The 20,850-nt window shown below is 46.9% G+C and overlaps 2 protein-coding genes across 2 annotated transcripts in view; both read left to right on the forward strand.

Moving 5' to 3' along the window:
* ITPRIPL2 (ITPRIP like 2) lies at nt 1-8,711 on the forward strand. The gene is given in 2 exon segments (XM_087973362.1): nt 1-806; nt 809-8,711. Coding segments are annotated over 2 exon segments (1,572 nt in total). The 5' UTR covers nt 1-664; the 3' UTR covers nt 2,239-8,711.
* Nucleotides 8,712-16,070: 7,359 nt separating this feature from the next.
* SYT17 (synaptotagmin 17) overlaps nt 16,071-20,850 on the forward strand; it is a 29,689-nt gene continuing 24,909 nt past the window's right edge. The window contains exon 1 of the mRNA XM_087973384.1: nt 16,071-16,934. Coding sequence (XP_087829510.1) covers nt 16,887-16,934 — 48 coding nt within the window. The 5' untranslated portion in view covers nt 16,071-16,886. The remainder of the gene's footprint in view (nt 16,935-20,850) is intronic.

Genomic DNA, 20,850 nt, shown 5'->3' on the forward strand with positions numbered 1-20,850 from the left:
GCCTCCTTCTATTCCTCTCCTGCGCTTCTCCCGCCCGGGACAGTCCTGGATCCAAGCCGAGGGGGCAACCCAGCGCCCGTCCCTTCGGGTCCCACCGCCCCTTCCTCCTCCTCCTCCTCCATCCCAGACTTTGGCATTTCCTCTGAGCTCATCCACTAAGTGACGCGCCGCGTTCCCCACTCGGAAGAGGAAGCGAAGGGGAAAAAAAAGTTTTTGCAAAAGTTGGCTACTTCTGCAAGCGACGCGAGCAGCGGCGAGATAGCAAGCGGCGTCCGGCCCCAGGACGACGGAGGGGGACCGGGGCTGACGAAGCCCCAGCCCCCGACGACGGGGATCCACAAACCGTGAGTGGCCGCCCGTCGCTTCCTCCGAGCCGTTAAGCCCTGGGGACATCTCGCTTGGGCGCCCGCGGGCGCCCGGCCAGCAAAAGGAAAGGTTGCAGAGCCCGGACACCCCCAAGCCCGTCTCACGGGAGGGCCGTCTGTCGGGGCCGAGGGAAGAGGAAGAGAGGGGGCTGTCCTGCCCCGTCGAAGGCTGCCGGAGCCCCCCCCAAAAAGCCGCGGCGATGGGTTGAAACGCTGCCAGCCCGGAGCGAAGCAGCAACAGCAGCAACGGCGGTGGCGGGTTTGCAAGCAACAGCAGCGCTGAGCTCGACGGGCGATGCATGAAGCCGGCCTTCCCCGAGGGACCTCCTCGCCTCCCCGCCGCCCCTGAAGGATCTCCCCCCATGGCCGTCTACAGGCTCAACGTGCGCGTCTTCTGGCCGCTCCTGACCTGCGCGTGCACCGTCCTGGTCTGCCTGTTGCAGCGCTGCGCGGCAAGGCCGGCCCGACGGGCGGGGAAGCGGGCTGGCCGCCGCCGTCGCTGCTGCGAGGGCTGCCGGTTCCTCCGCTGCTGCTGCTGCTACTCTTGCTGGCCGCGCTGGGCTTGGGCGGGCGGGCTTGGTGGACGGCGCGGCAGCAGCAGCAGCAGCGACGGCGGCGGCTGAAAGGCGGCTCGATCGGCAGCCCCGGCGCTTCCAGCGGACGGGAAGCCCGGCGCCGCGCCTTGCTGGACAGCTTCTACGAGACGCGGCTGCGGCTCTCGCCCCACGTGCTGGGCCACAGCAAAGCCCACGTCAGCCTGGTGGTGGGCGAGCTGGTGCGCGCCGGCAAGGCGGCCGGCCGGCTGTCCCTGCGCGGGGATGTCGTCCAAGTGGGCAGCGCTTACGAGCAGCACAAGGTGGGCAGCCCCGACGCCTTCGACGTGCTGGTGCCGCTGCGTCTGCCGCCCCGGCTGGAGCTGCGCGCCCTGCCTTACGCTCCGGAGGAACAGCAGCCAAAGCAGCCCGGGGGGCGGCGGGGCGCTTTCCTCTGCGTTTTGCGCGTCGCCGATGGCGCGCAAGGCTCCCCGAGCCGGCCTCTGTGCGTGGCTGCAAGCCAGGGCGAGGCGGACGGGGCGTCCCTGCTGTCGGCGGCGCTGGTGGCCCGCTGGTTCCAGGCGCAAGTGCAGCGCTGCCTTTGCGCCGTGCGCGCCCGCCTGCAAGAGCGTTGCCGGGTGCAATTGGCCGTAGGCGCTGCGCCCTGCCCGCTGGCTTTGCAGATCGCGCCCCGCTCGGATTACGTCTGCTGCCACCTCTCCCTGACCGTCCACCTCACCCCGGCCATCCCGCTGGGCGAGGGGCTCTACCTCACCCCCTGGGTTTGCCTCCAGCCTTCAACGGCCCCCCAACTGGGCACTTTCTGGACCCTCAACCTCTCCAAAGCCGAGCAGCGCTTGCTGGCCTGGCTGCGGGACCAACTCCTGCCCGACTCCTGCCACCTGAAATGTTTGCAGATCCTCAAGGGGCTGAGGGAGCTGGGGAGCCGTGCCCTGGAGCCCCCCTGGGCTGCCCAGTGGGACCGGGTCCTCTCCTCCTACGTCCTCAAGACGGCGCTTTTCTGGGTGCTCCTGCGTATCCCGTGGCAAGCTTGGGAGGACCAGTTCTTGGTGGCCCGGCTGGAGGACGTGGTCCTTTTCCTGGTGCAGGCTCTGCAGCGAGGGAGGCTGGCCCACCTGTTTCTGGGGAACCCTCACCTGCCCGAAATCCTGAGCTTGCCCAAATTCGTCAAGGAAGCCTCTCCGGTGAACCTGCTGGCCGATTTTGAGCGTCCCACTTTGGAGAAGGTGGCCTCGCAGCTGCTGAGCATCTGGAAGCAGGCGCCCAGGATCATCCGGGTGTACGGTGGCCCCAGGTACCGAAAGCAGAACCTCACCTGAGGCTCCTCCTTTACCCCTCGCCAGCCTGGACTTTGCACCCCCTCAAAACGAAGGTTGAGTTGCCGTATATTCCCCAAGACAAATTTTGGATTTGGGGCTCCACTCAAGGTCATCTGAAGGACCTTGTCTAGGAGCAAGAAAGACTTGTCTACATCGGACTTTTGGTCTTAAGAGTTGGACCCATGAGTTCCAATCCTGCGTGGAACTCGGGTGCTGGATCAGTTTTGGGGTGTTCTTTTTACCAGCAGGTCAGACACTTCAGGGGTTTGCTGGAAGGGAGGGAAGGATGGAAAGAACATCTTCTTGGGGTTCACCACAGTTCCAAGAGGGCAGGATTGGTCCTCACCACCCCTGACTGATTCTGGCTTCTTCCGCTCAGGGTTTCTGCTTTCGTCAACCGAGGCAGGCAAAAAAAAAATGTCCAAGCCGCTTTTCGGTGGGTTCGAAAGGGCAGTTCTTGATAGGGAAAAGTTGAGAGTTTCTACTTGGGGAAATCTCAGGCTATCTATGACTCATTCTCCTGGGTGGCTGTTCTTTGGAGAACAACATTTCCCAGCCAAGTTAGGAATCTTGAGCAGGCATTAGTGCTTTGGCATTTTGCCCAGGGTCTGACGGACTGCTGCCCTGATATGGGTCTGCTTATTATGGGCTGGAGTAGAAGGGAAGGAAACACAGCCTCGTTCAGTTTACAGGGAGTCCTCCACGTACAGCCATTCCGTTAGTGACTGTTTGAGGTAACGACAGTCCTGAACAAAGCAACTTTTCCACATTTACGACGGTGGCAGCATCCTCTGGGTGACCTGTTCAAAATTTGGATGCTTGGCCGTTGGCTCATATTTATGAAGGCCCCTTCTGACCAGCAAAGTCAGTGGGAGGGATTCAGATTCACTTAAAAACCGTGTTATTAATTTAAGAACTGCAGTGATCCGCTTAACAACGGTGGCAAGAAAGCTTGTAAGATCGGGCAAAACTTACTTCGTAACTGTCTTGCTTAGCAACAGACAGCTGAGGCACAATTGTTGGTCGTAAGAGGGGACTTCCGTACAGGAATTATGGTTGTAAGTTATGTTGGTCCTTAAGTAGATCATCACATGACCGTGTCCAATGTTAGAACCTTCTTTTCCAGGGTTCTTTAAACAATCACGACAATTGTAAAGCTTAACCCATTGTCCATAAGTAAACTTAACATCATACATACATCATCATCATGCAACTGCAGGACATGCAAACAGTTGTAAATGCAGGCCGAATCCTGAGCACCCAAAATTCAATCGCATGCAGCTGTCAGAATTTTAAATCCAGTTCATATGTACCTTTTGGGGGCTCCGTTATAACTTTGAATGGTTGCTAAGCAATTGGTCGTAAGTCAAGAACTACTTGTGCTCCTTTGAGAGCAGTCATCTTAACAAATGTGAGTATACTGGTTCAGGATGATGGGAGCTCAGATTCGGCATACCAGGAGTGTGCCTGGTTGGTGGAAACACCTTAAGGCAGGGGTCTCCAACCTTGGAAACATTAAGATTTGTGGACTTCAACTCCCAGAATTCCCCAGGGGAATTCTGGGAGCTGAAGTCCACAAGTCTTAAAGTTGCCAAGGTTGGAGACTCTTGTTCTAAGGGACTTAATACCAATGTGTATCTGGAGACCAAAATTAATAGCACTTTATTTTCATGAAAAGGGTTTTTTGTTTTATTTTTTGGCGTTGCCAAGGCTGTGTGAAATTTTCTGAAGCATTTGGACATTAATTAAAATAACTATAAAAGGAGACATTCAGCTTGCTAATCGGCTGCCTTCTTTTAAAAAGGCAGATTCCAAACACGACTTCCTCATGCAATATTATATGTCAGTTGGAAAGCACTAATTATACCCTTAATGGGAGTCTTTGAATAAAAACTGACCTCCAGCCCGTCACTGAGGAGATTTGGAAGGAGATTTCTGCCATTTGTTATTCTGGTGAATCCCTTGATATTTGGCCACATCGGACACTTTTCCCAGATTTAAAACAAAAACAACAACAACCCAGGAAACGGGAGACTTAAATCCTTCCTATCGGTAGTGACAAATTGAAGGTGCAAGGATGTGACATTTTTCATTAGGTAAAAAATGTTTTCTGGCAGTGCAAATTCCATTTAGTTCAGTTTGTGTGCCAAGAATCAGATCTGTAAAGACTATTGTATAATGCCTTGTAGAGCAATCTAGACTGCAGATTGAGACATCCAAAATACATATTTTTCAAAAAAAAAAATGTAATGCCACCACTTAGTTGCCAAATGTTGAAAATCATCTCTTTCTCTTGCTCTTTCTCTTTCTCTCTCTCTTTCTTTTTCTCTCTTAAAAGAGTAAACCTCCTCCCCCTGACACACACACACACACACACAAAAAATTGCACAGGACCCAGCACACATTTTGAAAGGAAGTTTTGAGTTCTACACTGCAGTCTGAAGTGTACCGTACAACATGATGACTTTCAAAATTGCCTTTATCTCAAGTGCCTCCTGCTTAGGTACGAAATATGGGGTCGGGGGAATTCCAAAAAGAGAGATAAATCTCCATTGGTAAGGGTTGCAGTTGGTTTCACCCAAGGAAGTGGAATCAGAAGAGCCAGCTGTTAGGAAGTGGAATCAGAAAGCCAACTGTTAAGACAGTTTGTGAGATCTCAAATGACTTGAGGTTGAGAATGTTGAAGATGGTGTTGAAGGGGTAGTCCTAGGACCGGCTAGTTGGCTGGCATTTCTTGGTGGGGCAAGACAGTTGATGAAATGAGAAGTGGTTGTGGGTCCAAACATTTGCCAGAAGGTACCAGGTGCTAAGAAGGGATTATTTTTTCCCAAGTGTGGAATTTCTGAAGCTGGAACAACTACTGAACAAATCTAATGGGTTGTTTTTTTCCCATCAACTACAAATCTTAACTTGCTTTGAAGTGTTTTTTTCTGACTTACGGGCCCTAACTTTTCTTGGGTTGGGTCCTCATTATTGAGATTATGGATAGTTATGCCAGGTAGATGTGTAGAATGCACGAACTCATGAAATACACACCCTCGGGTTGGTTGAACGGGTGTGAAAGTTGGAAAAGAAACGCCTGGAGCGTGACAGAGAGGTGAAGAAACAAGGTTGAAGAAACGGTTGAAGGAAGGAGAGCGAGAAGAACATGCGCAAAATCTACGTTGGAGGATAGTTTGTGAAATATTGGCTAAGAATGCAGGTAGTCCCCAACGTACAAACACAACTGAGCCCAAAATGTATGTTGTTTAAGCGACAAAATTGTGAAGGGAGTTTCGCCCCATTTTACAACTTCTCTTGCCACTAAGCTGTTCAATTAGTAACACGGTTCTTGAGTGAATCTGGTTTCTCCATCGACTTGGCTTGACAGAAGTTTGCCAAAGTTTGTACGAGGTGCAATGACAATAAAGTAAACCAAACTAAACTAAAAGCGTGATTCTGGGACACTTCAACCGTCATAAACGTGAATCAGTTACCAAGCATCTGATTGTAAATCTCGTGACCTTGGGGAATGCTGCGACGGTTGTTAAGTGTGAAAAATGGCCCTCAAACGGTCACTAAACAAACCACTGTAGGTTGAAGACTACCTGTAAACGCATTTCTGGGTCATTGTTCCTGGGCTCTAAACCAGGGGTCTCTCAACCTTGGCAATTTTAAGATATGTTTAACCCGGCACCAAAAAAGGTTGTGAAAATTGGATCGGTCACATGACTGACCCATTTTACGACATACGAGTAATAAGACAGGCACCATTAGAGTCGTATGTCGAGGACTAGCCGTATAGTCCAGATCAGGAAAACCGGATTTAATTCATGTTTTATCTACATCTGCATTCTTCTAACAGCCGTGGCCTGGTTTCTCCGAGATCATCTCCATGGCTGTTTCTCTATGTTGAGAATTTATTTTGTGTCTCTCCTGAGGGGCTTGTTATTATTTTATTTTTTTGGAGGTTGCAGTATTTTTGAGTTGTTTTCTTGGTGGTGTTCTCCATTTGGCAAAGCTCCCTCACGGTTATATGCCTTTGGGGCGGAAACGGGTGTGTGGGAAGCCACAGACCAACAACAACGATGCAAGAAAAGTTGTGAAGGTGTGGGAGCTTCATCCCTGGAGAAGCTTTGAAGGAGAGAGAGGACTGCATCTGTCAGAAATGGCGTAGGGTCTCCGGTTTGGGCGGGGGTTGGACTAGATGACCTACAAAGGTCCCTTCTAACTGTTCTGAAAAACACCTTTGCGCACATTTTGGGCTGCTGGTCACTAAATCACCGCAAGAACCTCACATCCCCTTTCGAAGAAAATTTGAAATTCTCTTTCACCGGTTTGGAAAGGGGCAAAGCGTTGTGTTTTTCTGTCTGTGCGTGTGTAATTTTTGCACAGGTTTACTAAAAGTTTAAATCGTATAGAAAAAAACGCTTTTCCAGTGAGTATTTTAAAAGCACATTTTCACAGCATGCTTCATCCTTGGCAAGCAATGCACCGATACACTTTCCCACTTCCCCCCTCTCTTTCTTTTCAACCATTCCTCCAGATTTAATTTAATCAGGATGAGTCACCCGTCAATCTCTGAGGAAATTCATCATTTAAGAGTTATTACGGGTAGGTTTACCAAGCGTCGAGCTGATAGACTTATTTATTCAGCTATCCCAGGGTCTAATAAGGTACATTCCTCTTTCATTGCAAGAGCCATCCGAGGTAACACAAGATTTCAGGCGCTGGAGCTGCTGCGTGCGGCTTTTTAAAGTGCCGTCTGATCTATACCGTGTGTGTCTGAAACACTGAAATATATGCGAGGCTTTGCCTCGCAGCCGCAAACCAACATAAAGTACATATCGACCATCATCTTTTAAAGACCCCATAATCCCTTGCAGGGTGGAGTCTAGGCAACTGAATATGGAGTTGAGTGTTTACTGGCCGGATGCCCTTCCTGTCACCAATGTGGAGGTTTTTCCCCCCAGCAGATATATTCTCATTGTGCCCAGAGAGATAAAAGTACATTTAGATGTCTCTATTTTATTGGGAGCAAATGCATCAAAGCAGGGAGGCTTCTGAACAAACATGCATACAATTGCGTGGTTAAGATGGTTGGCAAACGCTGCAAAGGGTGATCGAGGATTTTTTAAATTGAGGGACAGGTACTCCTCGACTTATGACCATAATTGAGGCCCAAATTTCTCCTTGCTCAGTGAGACATTCGTTGAGTGGTCATAAGTCACCTTTTTTTCCGTGCCGTTGTAATTTTCGGTCACTAAATGAACTGTTGTAAGTAGAGGACTACCCGTATAAGCTTTTCATGAAAGCTGGTTCTCTAACCAGATCGCTTCCGTTTGCTAAATGATTAAGGTACGCACCAGTAGTTTTGGTGACCTGAATTCAAAGTACTGGATTCGTTTAGTGAGCATTCAAAGTTACAACGGCATTGAAAAAAGTCATTTATGACCATTTTTCACACATACATGCAACTGTGGCAAGCAACCCTGGGTGTCAACTCATAAAATATTTCTATGGTCTTTGTAGAGTTGCCAACAGAAAGGGGGGAGCAGTGCAGCAGCTTGCAAAACCGAGACTGCATTCCATAAATGTTTTCAAAGATAGTAACCAGGTGACTGAAGTTTCTGCAAAATTCTAACTGGAGAGCATGATTGATGACTCTTGGCTATGGACGTGTCCCATTGGAGAATATGAATTACGATACACCCAGGGGGTGGGGGGAAACCAGGGTCAAGGATGACAGTGAATGATGTGTCTCAGAGTCAGCTACACCCAGGCAGTGCCGGCATGTTAACTCCCAATAAATCCTTTTTAAGTTTTGGAAGTTTGGCTCGAGACTCACGATTTAAATGGGGTTAAGTGCCGGAATCCTGACAAGGGTCATATGATCAAAATTTGTACACGTGACCACTGGCATGTACTTATGATGGTTGCAGCATCCTGACTTCATGTGATCACGACAATTGCAACCTTCCCAGCTGGCTTCCAACAAGCACAGTCAACGGAGGAGGGAAGACTTGCTTAATGATGGCGTGATTCTCTTAACAACTGCAGTTATTCGCTTCACAACCATGACCAAAAAAAAGGTAAAATGGGACAAAACTTACTCATCAACAGCTGCGTTGCTTAGGAATAGAAATTTTAGGTTCAATTATGGTCGAAAGTCAAAGACTTACCTGTAGTTGGTAATTTTCTCCTTTTTTTCATATTAAAAAATTACAACTGAGTAACAGCTGGGGGGAAAGCATGTTCACGCTTAGGATTTTTGGAGTCCTTGTTTTTGCCTTCCTGATGGGGATGCTCGGAATAAAATTGCTGAAGGAGGAATAAAACTTGCAAGGCTGCTCAATTGTCTATAAAGTTTGGGCGAGGAGAAAACTTGCATTTAATGCTAATCCAAGCCATGTTATTTTTAAATGCACTTTCATTGATTTTGTAAAAGGACAAAATTGATTCGAAACTTGTCCCTAATAATAAAAACACACACTCTGGAGATTTTTGTGCCCGGGTTATTTTCTGAAAAGCTGCTCATCTTGATGGACACAAAACGTCACCAGCTGTAACCATCGTAACAAAAACCTCTTGTAAAGTCTTCAGATCTCTCGGAAGAAGTTTGCTTTTAAGGTTGGAGTTATCAGAAGGATATTTTTAGTCTCTCAAAAGACTTCTACCCATGTTTCCCCCAAAATAAGACCCTGTCTTGTATTTTTTTGCCACCAAAAAGGGCACCAGGTCTTATTTTAGGGGGATGTCATCTACTGACTAACCTCACTTCCAACACATTTGTGTTGCCCCCTGGCCTCCTTTTCATGGTCAGAGGCCTTCAAGAACCTCTTCTTCTGCAGCTGTCAAAGCTTTCCTGAAGTCTCTGCAGCCAATAACAGAGCTCCGAATCAATCCAGAGCTTTCTTATCAGATAGAGGCCTTCAAAAAAGACTTGCCGGCTGCAGAAGAAATGGACTGGCAAGGCGTTCGTCGGGGTGTGCGAGGTCTGGCTACAACTGTCCACTCCCCCTCACCAACCTAGCTTAATTTTTACCCTGCACTCTGGAGTGGGCGGGATCTTAATTAGGGCTTATTTTTATGGGGGGGTAGGGCTTATATTGGGCACGCGTGTAAAAATCAAGCTAGGACTTACTTTCAGGGTAGGTCATATTTTCGGGGAAACAGTAATTGTTCAGCACCCACTAAACACCTACTTTGTAGGTAGTTGATCGAGGTGAGGCTGCAATGAATGTAAGGAACACCAGATCAGATCAAAAGACCCCCTGCCCACTATTTTACTCCAAGAGGGAAGGTAAAAAAAATTTGGTAGGTTGGCTTTTTTTATATATTGTGTTATTTTTTTTCCCTAGAGTCAGGAAAACGTGTAGATCTTAAACCTGAACTTTCTTTTCTTAGGCATAGTTCTAGAAAAATTAGATAAAGTGTATATTTAATATTGCATATATTAACAGCAGCGAGGATTGTGTTTGTGCAGTATTGTAAAAAGGAAGAAATAACACTAGATGAAGAGATAATTAAGAAGATATTGGACTGTGCAGACATGGACAGACTTACGCTGGAGATTAAACAGAAAGAAAATACAGAATAAATTCCAAACATGGAATTTATTTTATCAATGGCTGGGGAAAAGGGGTAAAGAATAGGAATATAATTTGCATCGTTAAGCAAACAAAACTACCCAGACAACATGTTTATTAAGCACTAATTAAATGTAATAGTAGAAAATTAATAAAACTTTGTTTAAAAAAAATCTGGCCCAAGGAGACCCATAAGGCTGAGTGGTAAGTGAGAATTTCCACCCAACAAGCCTGAGTCATAATGAATCTTTGTTCCATTCAGCAGTTGGATTTGTCCTGTCCCTCTTTCCAATGTTTCTCCTCCAACATTTTGCAGTCCCCTTCCAAGATCTGCTGCTTAAGATAGTGGCCACACACACCGGAAGGTCTTTTTTTGTGACATTTGCTGTGCCTCGATTCCTTCTGCGGGATTGGCTGCCTCTTCTCTAACCATCATCCAGTCTGCAGCTCTTCTTTCATCCTTCTCCCAAGGTCCTTCCCACATGCTCTTCTGTCTCCCAAGGTCCTTCCCACACACCTTTACAGGAGATAGAAGACCCTCCTTCTATTCCTTATTCAGGGAGATGGGTTTTTTTTTTCAGCCAAGCCCATCGTTCTGGCCAAGTTCATCTTTTTGAAAGCAGCCCTTTTCTCACAGGGCACTCTCTCCCCTCCCCCACACTTCAAACGGTGCCTGTTATGTTCAGCTGTTCAGTTTTCGCCAGCGTAAAACATGACTATTCCAAGTTTGGAATAAGTGAAGCCTCAGCTCAACAGTTGGAAAGGAAATGAATCATTCTTCTGTTTCCCCATGTAAAAGCTGGCGAGCCAGCCAGCCTCTGATGGGACTTGATGGCTTCCCCTCCTTTCTTTTCTCCAGCAAAAAATTGAAATTCTTTCCTTGGCCGTTCTGCAGAGGTTGTCCTTGGCTTACAACTATTTATTTAGGGACCATTTGAAGTTACAATGGCGATGGGCGCTTGTGGCTATTGTGGTCACGTGATCCAAATAATAAGAGCCTTCATTGTCATTGTACATCATGTATACAACGAACATTCATAGGCTTGGCAACTGGCATGTATTCATGATGGTTGCACTGTCCTGTGATTCCCATTTGTGACCTCCCCAGCTGGGTTCTGACAAGCAAACTCAATGAAGAAAGCCAAATAGCAGATTAACAGAATTGGAAGGGACCTGGGAGGTCTTCTAGTCCAACCCCCTGCCTAGGCAGGAAACCCTACACCACTTTAACAAAGGGTTGTCCGACATCTATGTGATGACCTGGAGTGTAACACAAACATAACAAAATCCAAAACATAAATAAATGTCCTTTAATGCCTCCAACTTGGCCCCACTGTTCAATAATATTCATTTGGGGATAAAACGTACTCAAAAATAGTCTTCAAAAGAAAGCAATACAGCCCCAACTTAATGAGCAGATAGAGGTGAAATAAAAAAGACAAACTACAATGACGAAATTTCCACAACAGACGAGGATAAGTAATTACCAAATTCAAGCAGATAACAAGGCACAGTCTGTTGGAAAGACACCAACCAAGATAACTTCAGCCCGAAATAACATATGCTTTGCTTCTGGCAATGCTGTATTGTAATTGTCTCTCTTATATACTAGTCGCTCCAGCTGCAACCAATGAGGAGGATCATGGCCGCTTCCTCTCTCGTAAGCCAAGTTGTTTCCTTCTCCGTTCCTCCTTGCGTGTCCTAGGACGCAGAGGGGATGGGCCTGGTTCTTCCTCTGACTGCCCAGCTGGCTTCTGCCCTTCCTCAGCCTCCTCCACAACCTCCGGAGCCACACTTCCACTCCCTGTTGGCTGTTCCTCCACTCCCTCAGAGTCCGATTCTACCAAGGGCATGACAATCTTTTTAAAAACTTCCAGGGTTGAAGCATTCACAGCTTCAGCAGGCAAGTTGTTCCACTGGTTGATTGTCCTCACTGTTACGACATGGGCCAGGGACCACTGGTGGGCCAGGGACCACCAGTGGGCCAGGGGTGGGCCAGGGACCACCGGTGGGCCAGGGACCCAGGGACCACCGGTGGGCCAGGGACCACCAGGTGGGCCAGGGACATGGCTTCCCCTGGGCTCTGGAGGCCCTCCGGAAGCCAGAACCAGGAAGTTCCAGTAGGCCCTGCGCCCGCCATGGCAACCGGGCAGCAAACCGGTTGCTACGATTCTTGAATCCCACCATGCCTGCCCTGGATAAACATAAGGAACAGTAAGTGAGGTGTGTGTGTGTTTTTTTCTAAGCCAGGTGAACTAACTGGACCATGGCTATTAGCGGGATGCATAAAACAGGGAGACAGCTCCACACACACACACACACACACACACACACACACACACACACAAACAGCCATCCTGGGGGTGGGGGGTTTTCACAGAGCAATCTGACAGATGGTCTTGCAATTCACAATGCTGTCAAGGAGCCAACTTTGCATATTAATCACTCCAACTTTCCTACAGGGATAGAAAACGTGGGAGGCCGCCTTCCCCCATCTGAGCAGACGAGGCCAATTTTCATCTCGACAAGAGAAGCGCTTCAAATCCCATCTGCAATTTTTTTTTTCCTTAAAAGTTTTTGGATAAAACTGATAGCAATAGCCCTTAGACTTATATACCGCTTTCACAGGGCTCCACTGCCTTCTCTAAGCGGTTTACAGAGCCAGCCTCTTGCCCCCCGACAATCTGCTGTCCTCATTTTACCGGCCTTGGAAGGATGGAAGGCTGAGTTAATACCAATATTAAGAGCACTGAGACTTATATACCGCTTCACAGAGCTTGACAGCCCTCTCCGAGCTGTTTACAAAATCGGCCTATTGCCCCCAACAGTGTGGCTGCACATTTTACCAACCTCGGAAGGACAGAAGGATGAGTCAACCCTGAGCCGCTCAGAATCGAACTCCCGGAGTAAGCAAGTGAGTTAGCCTGGAGTACCGCATTCTAACTACTGCGCCACCACAGGGAGAGGACTCCTGCTTGAACAAGGGGTTGGACTAGAAGACCTCCAAGGTCCCTTCCGACTCTGTTCTCCTGTTATTGTGGCTTTCGTGTGTCTGCTCTCCCCGTGTAATTTTGCCCCGATGGGATTTTGGAGAACCACGACATCCAGAGTTCCTCATGTTTTAATTTGGGCAGCTCCTATTCACTCTCGTATGTGAGTCATGAAACAATTGATCGGATCCTGACAGATACAAACAACCCTTGTTAAGAAAAGGGCAGCTGAAACCGGTGGTTTATTATACGGTAAAATAAGCTCCAGAGAGCTAAATGATTGTTTTCTCTCGTTCTGCTGCATGGATGAAATAAAAAAAAAAAAAAAAGATTTTTTTTTTTAAAATCAAAGGGAAAGAAACCCGATTTTGCAGATTCTGACAATTACAGCTCTCTCCGGGGGGATCAGCTAGCGAGTGGATCCAGATGGGAAACTGGGCTGAGATATTGTTTGGGGCGACGTGGGGCTGCGATTTGAAAGGACTGATCAAAGAATGAAGAGAAGCAGAAAGAAGCCAGCAGGAGATGTGAAATGGATAGTTAATGAAGCCGAGCCTCATTGGAGAAGCCGAGGGGATTAATGCGAGAGGGAAGAAGGACAGAAATATTAAAGTCGAGTCCACTTGAAATCTCACAGCGTCATATATCATGGTCTAAATTTTGGGGGAGAAAGCAATCGCTTTGAAGAAGTAGTCCGACTTGCAACCTGCTTTTCACTGCGATGACCCTTTTCGGGGTCTGCTGGGGGTTTGCAAAGGTTCGGGAGAGGCCCCTAGATTCTGTGCAGTTTGGAGAAACCGCAGTCCAGGAGGAAAGCAACTTCAAACTAAGAAATTTCCTAACAGTTAGAGAAATTAATCAGGGCGACAACTTACCTCCAGAAGTTGTGGATGCTCCAGCACTGGGGTTTTTCTAAGAAGAGATTGGATAAATATTTGCCCAGAATGATACAGGATATCCTGCTCGAGCTTGGGGTTGGACTAGAAGACCTCCAAGATCCCTTCCAACTCTTTTATTCTGTTATTTTACTTTCCATTACAGGCAATGCCAAATAACTGGACAGAGTTGCCATTGTTCATGTCTCACGGAGCCTTTTGCTTTTCGTCACTTGGAAGTATCATGGGATGTAATGATTTATTTTTAGCTTTTCAAGTATCACCAGCCTAACCAGAACCGGCTTCTACAGAGGGGGAGATACTTAGCAAAAGTCGCTTTCCTTGGGCTCCTTCAAACGAGAGGACCTGCCCTCATAGGAGGCATCTAAGCTTCAAGCTGACTTCAGCTGCATCTAGAACTTCCTGCATTTTCTCCACCGGATGTCCAACTTCTGCGGTTTGGCTCCAAAGCCTTCATCCTCGTTTCTTTGAGATCACCTTTTTAGTCCATGACGGACACCAGTGGTGGGATTCAAATGTTTTAACTACCGGTTCTGCGGGCGTAACTTGGTGGGCGTGGCAGGGGAACGATATTGCAAAATCCCCATTCCCTCCTCACCCTACATTAACCTGCTTTCCAGCTCCGTTCTCCTGTGCAGGGCAACCAAAGAAGACCCAGCTGATCAGTTGGGACTCAACGGGAGGCAGAGAAGAGATGGGAGCGGGGCCAGTCAGAGGTGGCATTTGTCGATTCTCCGAACTACTCAAAATTTCTGCTACCGGTTCTCCAGAACTGGTCTGAACCTGCTGAACTCCACCTCTGATGGACACCTTCTCACCTAGCAGTTCAAACACAACTGTGTCTCTCTTCAATTCTCAAGTAGATGGCAGTATCTCACTGGTCTTGCTTGATCTTAGGAAGCTAAGGAGAGTTGGTCTGACTAGTACTTGGTTCAATGGGGACCACCTAGAAATTTGAGAATGATAAGACTTGACCTGGTAGTTCAAAACATTAGGAAACCTTATAACACTGCAAGAAAATCAATCCTGTTGACAAAAGATGAGTTTAACCTGGGAGTTATTTTATATTGTTATTTTATTTTAATCTCACCTCGATTGTTTTTATAAGTAACTCAAGGTGGTGAACATACTGATGTAATGGAATGTGGGAAAGGCCTTGGGAGACTGGATGAAGAGAAGCTGCCAAGGAATGGTCAGATAAGAGACAGCGTATGGCCTGCAGCTAGACAGTGAGTAGGGCAAGAAGTTCAGAAGAGACCCTCCCTAGTTTCTCAGGCTGTAAAGGAGACTGGAGGGGGGAGAATGGTACTTTCAGACTTGCAAGACCATTGTTGGCTTCGCTGGGCTAACTAGATAGGAGTCTGACAGGTGGAGAGCCAATTTGGTTCAGTGGTTAAGGCACCAGTCAAGAAAGCAGGACATTGGGAGTTCTAGTCCCACCTTAGCCATGAAAGCCAGCTGGGTGACTTTGATCCAATCACCAGGAGATGGTGAGTTCTAGTCCCACCTTAGCCATGAAAGCCAGCTGGGTGACTTTGGTCCAATCACCAGGAGATGGTGAGTTCTAGTCCCACCTTAGCCATGAAAGCCAGCTGGGTGACTTTGGTCCAATCACCAGGAGATGGTGAGTTCTAGTCCCACCTTAGCCATGAAAGCCAGCTGGGTGACTTTGGTCCAATCACCAGGAGATGGTGTGTTCTAGTCCCACCTTAGCCATGAAAGTCAGCTGGGTGACTTTGAGGCAGTCCCTATCTCTCAGCCCAAGTCACCTCACAGGGTTGTTGTTATAGGGAAAATTGGAGGAGGAAAGTGCAATGGATAAGTTTGCCATCTTGAGTTATTTGTAAAAAAAAACACACACACACAATTGGGATATATCTGTATGTATGTATATTGACAACTAGATGAGCTGATTCTATTTTACTGTGAAATTAAATTGAGTGAACCTTGTAGGTCTAAAATATAATTCTCCCCCCTCCAACACTGCTCAAGTCTCCTTTACGGCCTGAGAAATTAGGGAAGGTCTCTTCCAGAGGTGGTTTACGCAGGTTCTGACCAGTTCTGGAGAACTGGTAGTGGAAATTTTGAGTAGTTTGGAGAACCGGCAAACCCCACCTCTGACTGGCCATGCCCCTATCTCTTCTCCGTCTCCCGAGTCCCAGCTGATCGGCTGCGTCTCCTTTGGTTGCCCTGCACAGGAGAACAGAGCTGGAAAGCAGGTTAGTGGGATGGGGAGGGAATGGGATTTTGCAGTATCCTTCCCCTGCCACGCCCATCAAGCCACACCCACAGAACCGGTAGTAAAAATTTTTGAATCCCACCACTGGTTTCTTCTGAGCTTTTGCCCTGTCCATTATCCAGCTGTGTTATCTCTTATCTGACCATTCCCTTGGCAGTGTCTTTTCATCCAGTCTCCCAAGATCTTCTGCACATGCAATTAACAGCTGGCCCTGAGATGAACTATCACATATCAGTTGATTTTTTTTTTTTTTTTTTACCTTCGCAGGTCTTCTGTTACAAATTCAGTATTTTACGGAGTGCGGCTAGACAAGTTGATCTACAAACATCGCTTTCCTCTGCCCAGATTCCAGCTCTGCTTTGACGTGCCCATAATTGAACACCGAGCAAATCCGCTCCAAATTTCTCTTGCTTGTTGCGTTGACCTTCCTACAGACTGCTCTTTAGCAACTGCTCCATCTGCCAATCGACAGATTGATGCTTCCGCTTCGGGAGAAGCTTCCTCCAGATACACAATCCCTGGAGTTTAAACTAATTTTTAGAAAAAGGAAAAAAAAAAAAGGAAAGATGGAAGAGAGAAGAATCCAAGTTGCTAAAAAGGGAACAGATCTCATTTTCTAGCATAATAACTCGGCTAACAAAAATTCCTCACTTGCTAAGGGAAAAGGAAGAGCAGAAAAGAGGAAGGTGAATGCAATAAATGACATATTAAAGGAAATTTATCTAGTTTCCAGAAAGGGATGCAACCCATCTTGGAAGAACAGAGCATGAAGTCAAATCCATGCCAACAAGAGAAGCCTCCCATTCTTACGACACCGTCTTAATCCTAGTTTTGGAGGATGATGCATGAGAGCAACCCAGCAGTAGACGTGACTAACTTCTTCCTTGAACAAACCAACCACGTTTGCAACGAGGGCTGGAAAAAAAACAAACAGAGATGAAACGATGAGGAGGCCATGATGGGGACCAAAAGGAACTCAGGTGAAGCTGGAGAATATGCCCAGGTAAGTTTTAAGCATCTCTGGGGAATCAAAGATGCTCCAAGCATCAAAGGATACAGATAAACCTCCGGAAATACTTGAATACTTGGGTTGGTTAAAGAAGCTGTTGATGAGGTGGTAGGAAGGTGGTGTGAGAATGGAGCACTGCCATTTTAGCCCAGGTTGGGGTTGGAAATGACAGAGAGGAGGATCAAAGGTGCTTAGGGGAACATCAGCCATTAGAGTCTGTCATCTGTCCGTCAAGCCTATGACGGGAGAGGCTGTTCCTTTTGAGACAGCTGGAATTTTCTCAGTGCTTGACAGATGGATGTCCCCGAATTAGGGGACAGCCCAATGAGTAAAGCTTTTTTCTTCAGGGGAAAAAAAAAATCAGGTGTGATTTGAATGGAGAGTCCACTTCCCCCCTGTAGGGGATGGTGAGGAGGCACCCCAGAAATATTGTTGACAGGCGCCGTTGCTTCTGAGCGCATTGGAGAGGATGCAAAGCCAGCTAGATGAGCATGCTCACTCCTGCAAGCAGCATTTGCCCAAGCCAGAACAGTGTGTCTTACCCCTCCACAATTTCTCTCCTTCCTCCTCCTCTTCCTCTTCCTCCTCCTCTTTGGGATCTCTGTCTCTCTAGATGTCTGCTACGTTCGAAAGAGACGGAATTGTGAGTATTGACTTGGCAATTGTAGAGTTTCCATTGATTCATTTATTTGGGCAATCCCGGGAAATGCCTCTTTAGTTTCACTCTCTTGTTGGCTATGTGTTCAAACACCCCTTCTTATTCTCTCCTGGCTTTGGCTTTCTGTTTATGCTCAGAGGTCCCTGGGTAACAGCCTGTAGAGCAGATTTGGGTGTTCAACTTCAGAGAATCTAGTTAAAGCCTTTTGTTATAGCAGTCCGGAATGGAAGAACCGATGCTGCTTTTTTGCACTGAGAAAATTTGCATACAGATGGTTCAGGATCCTGCTACCTAAATCCCTGAGTTCACACATTGCCTTAAACCAGAACACAGTTTCACAGGTTTTGGTTTAATGGGTTGTGTGAACCCATTGATTGTGGTTTATTTAGCGAGGTGTAGGGAACTCAGTCGTTTTTACATATTTGGTTGAATGTGCCAACAGGGAAAGTGCATGTCTGTTAAATCCAAAAGTCTGTTAAATCCAAAAGTCCGTTAAATCTCAAATTATAGGTAGTCTTTGATGTATGACCACAGTTGAGCCCAACATTTCTGCTGCTAAAAACAAGGTGGTTGTTAAGTGAGTTGTGTCCCATTTTATGATCTTTTGCCATGGTTGTTAAGTGAATCATGCAGTTGTTAAGTGAATCTGGCTTCCCACATGGACTTAGCTTGTCAGTTCGGAAGGTTGCAAAGGGTGGTTACGTGACCCCAGGATACTGCAACCGTCATAAATACATGCCAGTTGCTAAGTGCCCAAATATTGGTCACATGACCATGACGGTCTTAACTGCGAGGATTTTTTTTCAGGGCAGGTATAACTTCAAACAGTTGTTAAATGAATGGTTCTAAGGCAAGGATTACCTGTAGGTTTGTATTTTCCTTATTAAATTTATATGCCACCTTACCAATTCCTACTGCTCTATAGCATAAGATCCTTTATGTAAAGGGAGAGAAAGGAAGGCTCATATCTCAATGCAAAATTGCAGAATTGTGATTGACCATAAATAACACTGTGAGTGCCACAACATGAAGAGGGAAAAATTTATATCACAAGCTTTAAAAAAAAACACCATAATTTCTCATATCTGGTTTACTGAACAAGCCACCATAACACTTCAGAGCAGTGTTTTTTAACCTTGGCATCTTTAAGATGCATGGACTTCAACTCCCAGAATCCCCCAGCCAGCAATTATTTATTTATTTATTTATTTTTATTTGAATTGTCAATCGCTTACAAGATAATAGGTATAAGCAGGGGTGGGATCCGACAGGGTTAACTACCAGTTTGGTGATTTACAAGGTTCGTGATTTACGATGTGCTTCCCTGCACACTGCACGTGCCTATAAATCATCATCAGCTTGCTGCCCGGACAGCTGAGCAGCACTGAGTGCAGAGAAGCAGTGCTTGAAAAAGTCCTTTTTTCCTGCTTTTTTAACTGCAGCTGTGCCTTGCACAGCAGCTAAGGTTGAAAAAGCAGGAAATAAAGGTCAGGTAAGAGCTCGGGCGGGCTGGTGGGTCAAAACATCAGCAGACATAGAACCGGTTCTATGTCTGCTGCTCTTCAGAGCTACCGGTTCTACAGAGGTGGACAGAAACGGTACATTCCCACCCCTGGGTATAAGCATAAACATGAGTAAGAATACAGGAAATAGGTACGAATAAATGGGGACAATAGGACAGGGACAGGAGGCACGATGGTGTGCTTATGCATGCCCCCTTACAGACCTCTTAGGAATGGAGTGAGGTCAATGGTGGATAGTTTAAGGTTAAAAGTTTTGGGTGTTTGAGGATGTAACAACAGAGTCAGGTAGTGCATTCCAGGCATTGACCACTCTGTTGCTGAAGTCGTACTTTCTGCATTCGAGTTTGAAGCGGTTTACATTGAGTTTGTATCTGCTGTGTGCTCGTGTATTCTTGCGGTTGAAGCTGAAGTAGTCATTGACTGGTAGGACATTGTAGCAGATAATTTTGTGGACTTCAACTCCCAGAATTCTCCAACCAGTCTTTGTGGACTTCAACTCCCAGAATCCCCCAGCCAGCACGTTGAAAGTCCATGCATCTTAAAGATGCCAAGGTTGAAAAAACATCGCATTAGAGCATAAGCTATGGTTTAGAAGAAGAAAAAAATATGTCTGGATTTATACCAGCCACCAAACCAAAAATCCTGGTTTAGGAGCTGGGCAAAAACTCCGTTAGCAAACTGACAACATTCAGATTCCGCCTTCTCAAGCAGATCCAACCAGCTGGTGAAAGGATTGCATCCAATCCATCTGAAAGGCACCAGATTGGAGAAGGTGGCTCTTAATTTGTCAAGGAAACCCGTGCCTCCACGACTTCCTGCCCGTTCCAATTCTTGCTAATCATTAAACCACCCTTGTTGTGCTTTTTGGAAAAAAATGTGTTACGACGTATTTTCGAAGAATCTTGTCAGCACCCTGGACAGGTCCCTTCGTTGCGCAACAGGAAAAGTGATTATTATTTTTAAATAAATATATACAAGTGTTCCTCAAGTTACGCCCATAATTGAGTCCCAAAGTTCTGTTGCTAAGCAAGACCGTTGTTAAGTGAGTTTTGCCTCATCTTAGGACCTTTCTTGCCACAATCATTCAGTGAAGCCCTGTGGTTTTTAAGCGGGTAACCCAGTTGTTAAGTGAATCTGAGAAGGTCGCAAAAGGGGATCACGTGAATCCGGGACACTGCAACTGTCATAAGTACATGCCAGTTGCCAAGTGTCCAAAATCTCGATCACCTGATCATGGGGATGCTGCAATGGTTGTATGTGTTCTGACCAAGGCTTCCTGAGACTGTAATTAAGCACATGATTAATTAAAACAATTCCTGTTTTATTTCAACGCTGGGAATTAAGTTCATTCCCAGCCAGTAATGAACCCCAAACAGTCCCTCGAGATAAGCACCCACCTCTCTCTCCTTTGAACTGCTGCCAACAACTAAAGTGCCAAATGAATTAAAAAATCCAACCGAAGTACCAAGTCTACACAGAGCTTCAAGGATTAATCTGAACAGAACAAACGACTTTGCTTCCTGCAAAGGTTTCTCTACCTTTGCCTGCCCTTTATACCTTATGGGAGGGCCAATCACCTCCCAGCCTTACTCCTGAGTCTCCCCTTTTATCTTAGCTGCTCTTGCCTTCTAGCAGCTCTGTGCATGCACAATGGGAACAGGCTCCCCTTGTTCCTCTGCCTCGCTGCTGCCAGACTCTGGAGGCTCCAGAGTCAGCACATAACTCCCAG

This window comes from Notechis scutatus, chromosome 12, assembly GCF_049901735.1.
Source record: "Notechis scutatus isolate UNSWTSFEM ecotype Mainland chromosome 12, rNotScu1.2, whole genome shotgun sequence".
Classification (NCBI taxonomy): Eukaryota; Metazoa; Chordata; class Lepidosauria; order Squamata; family Elapidae; genus Notechis; species Notechis scutatus.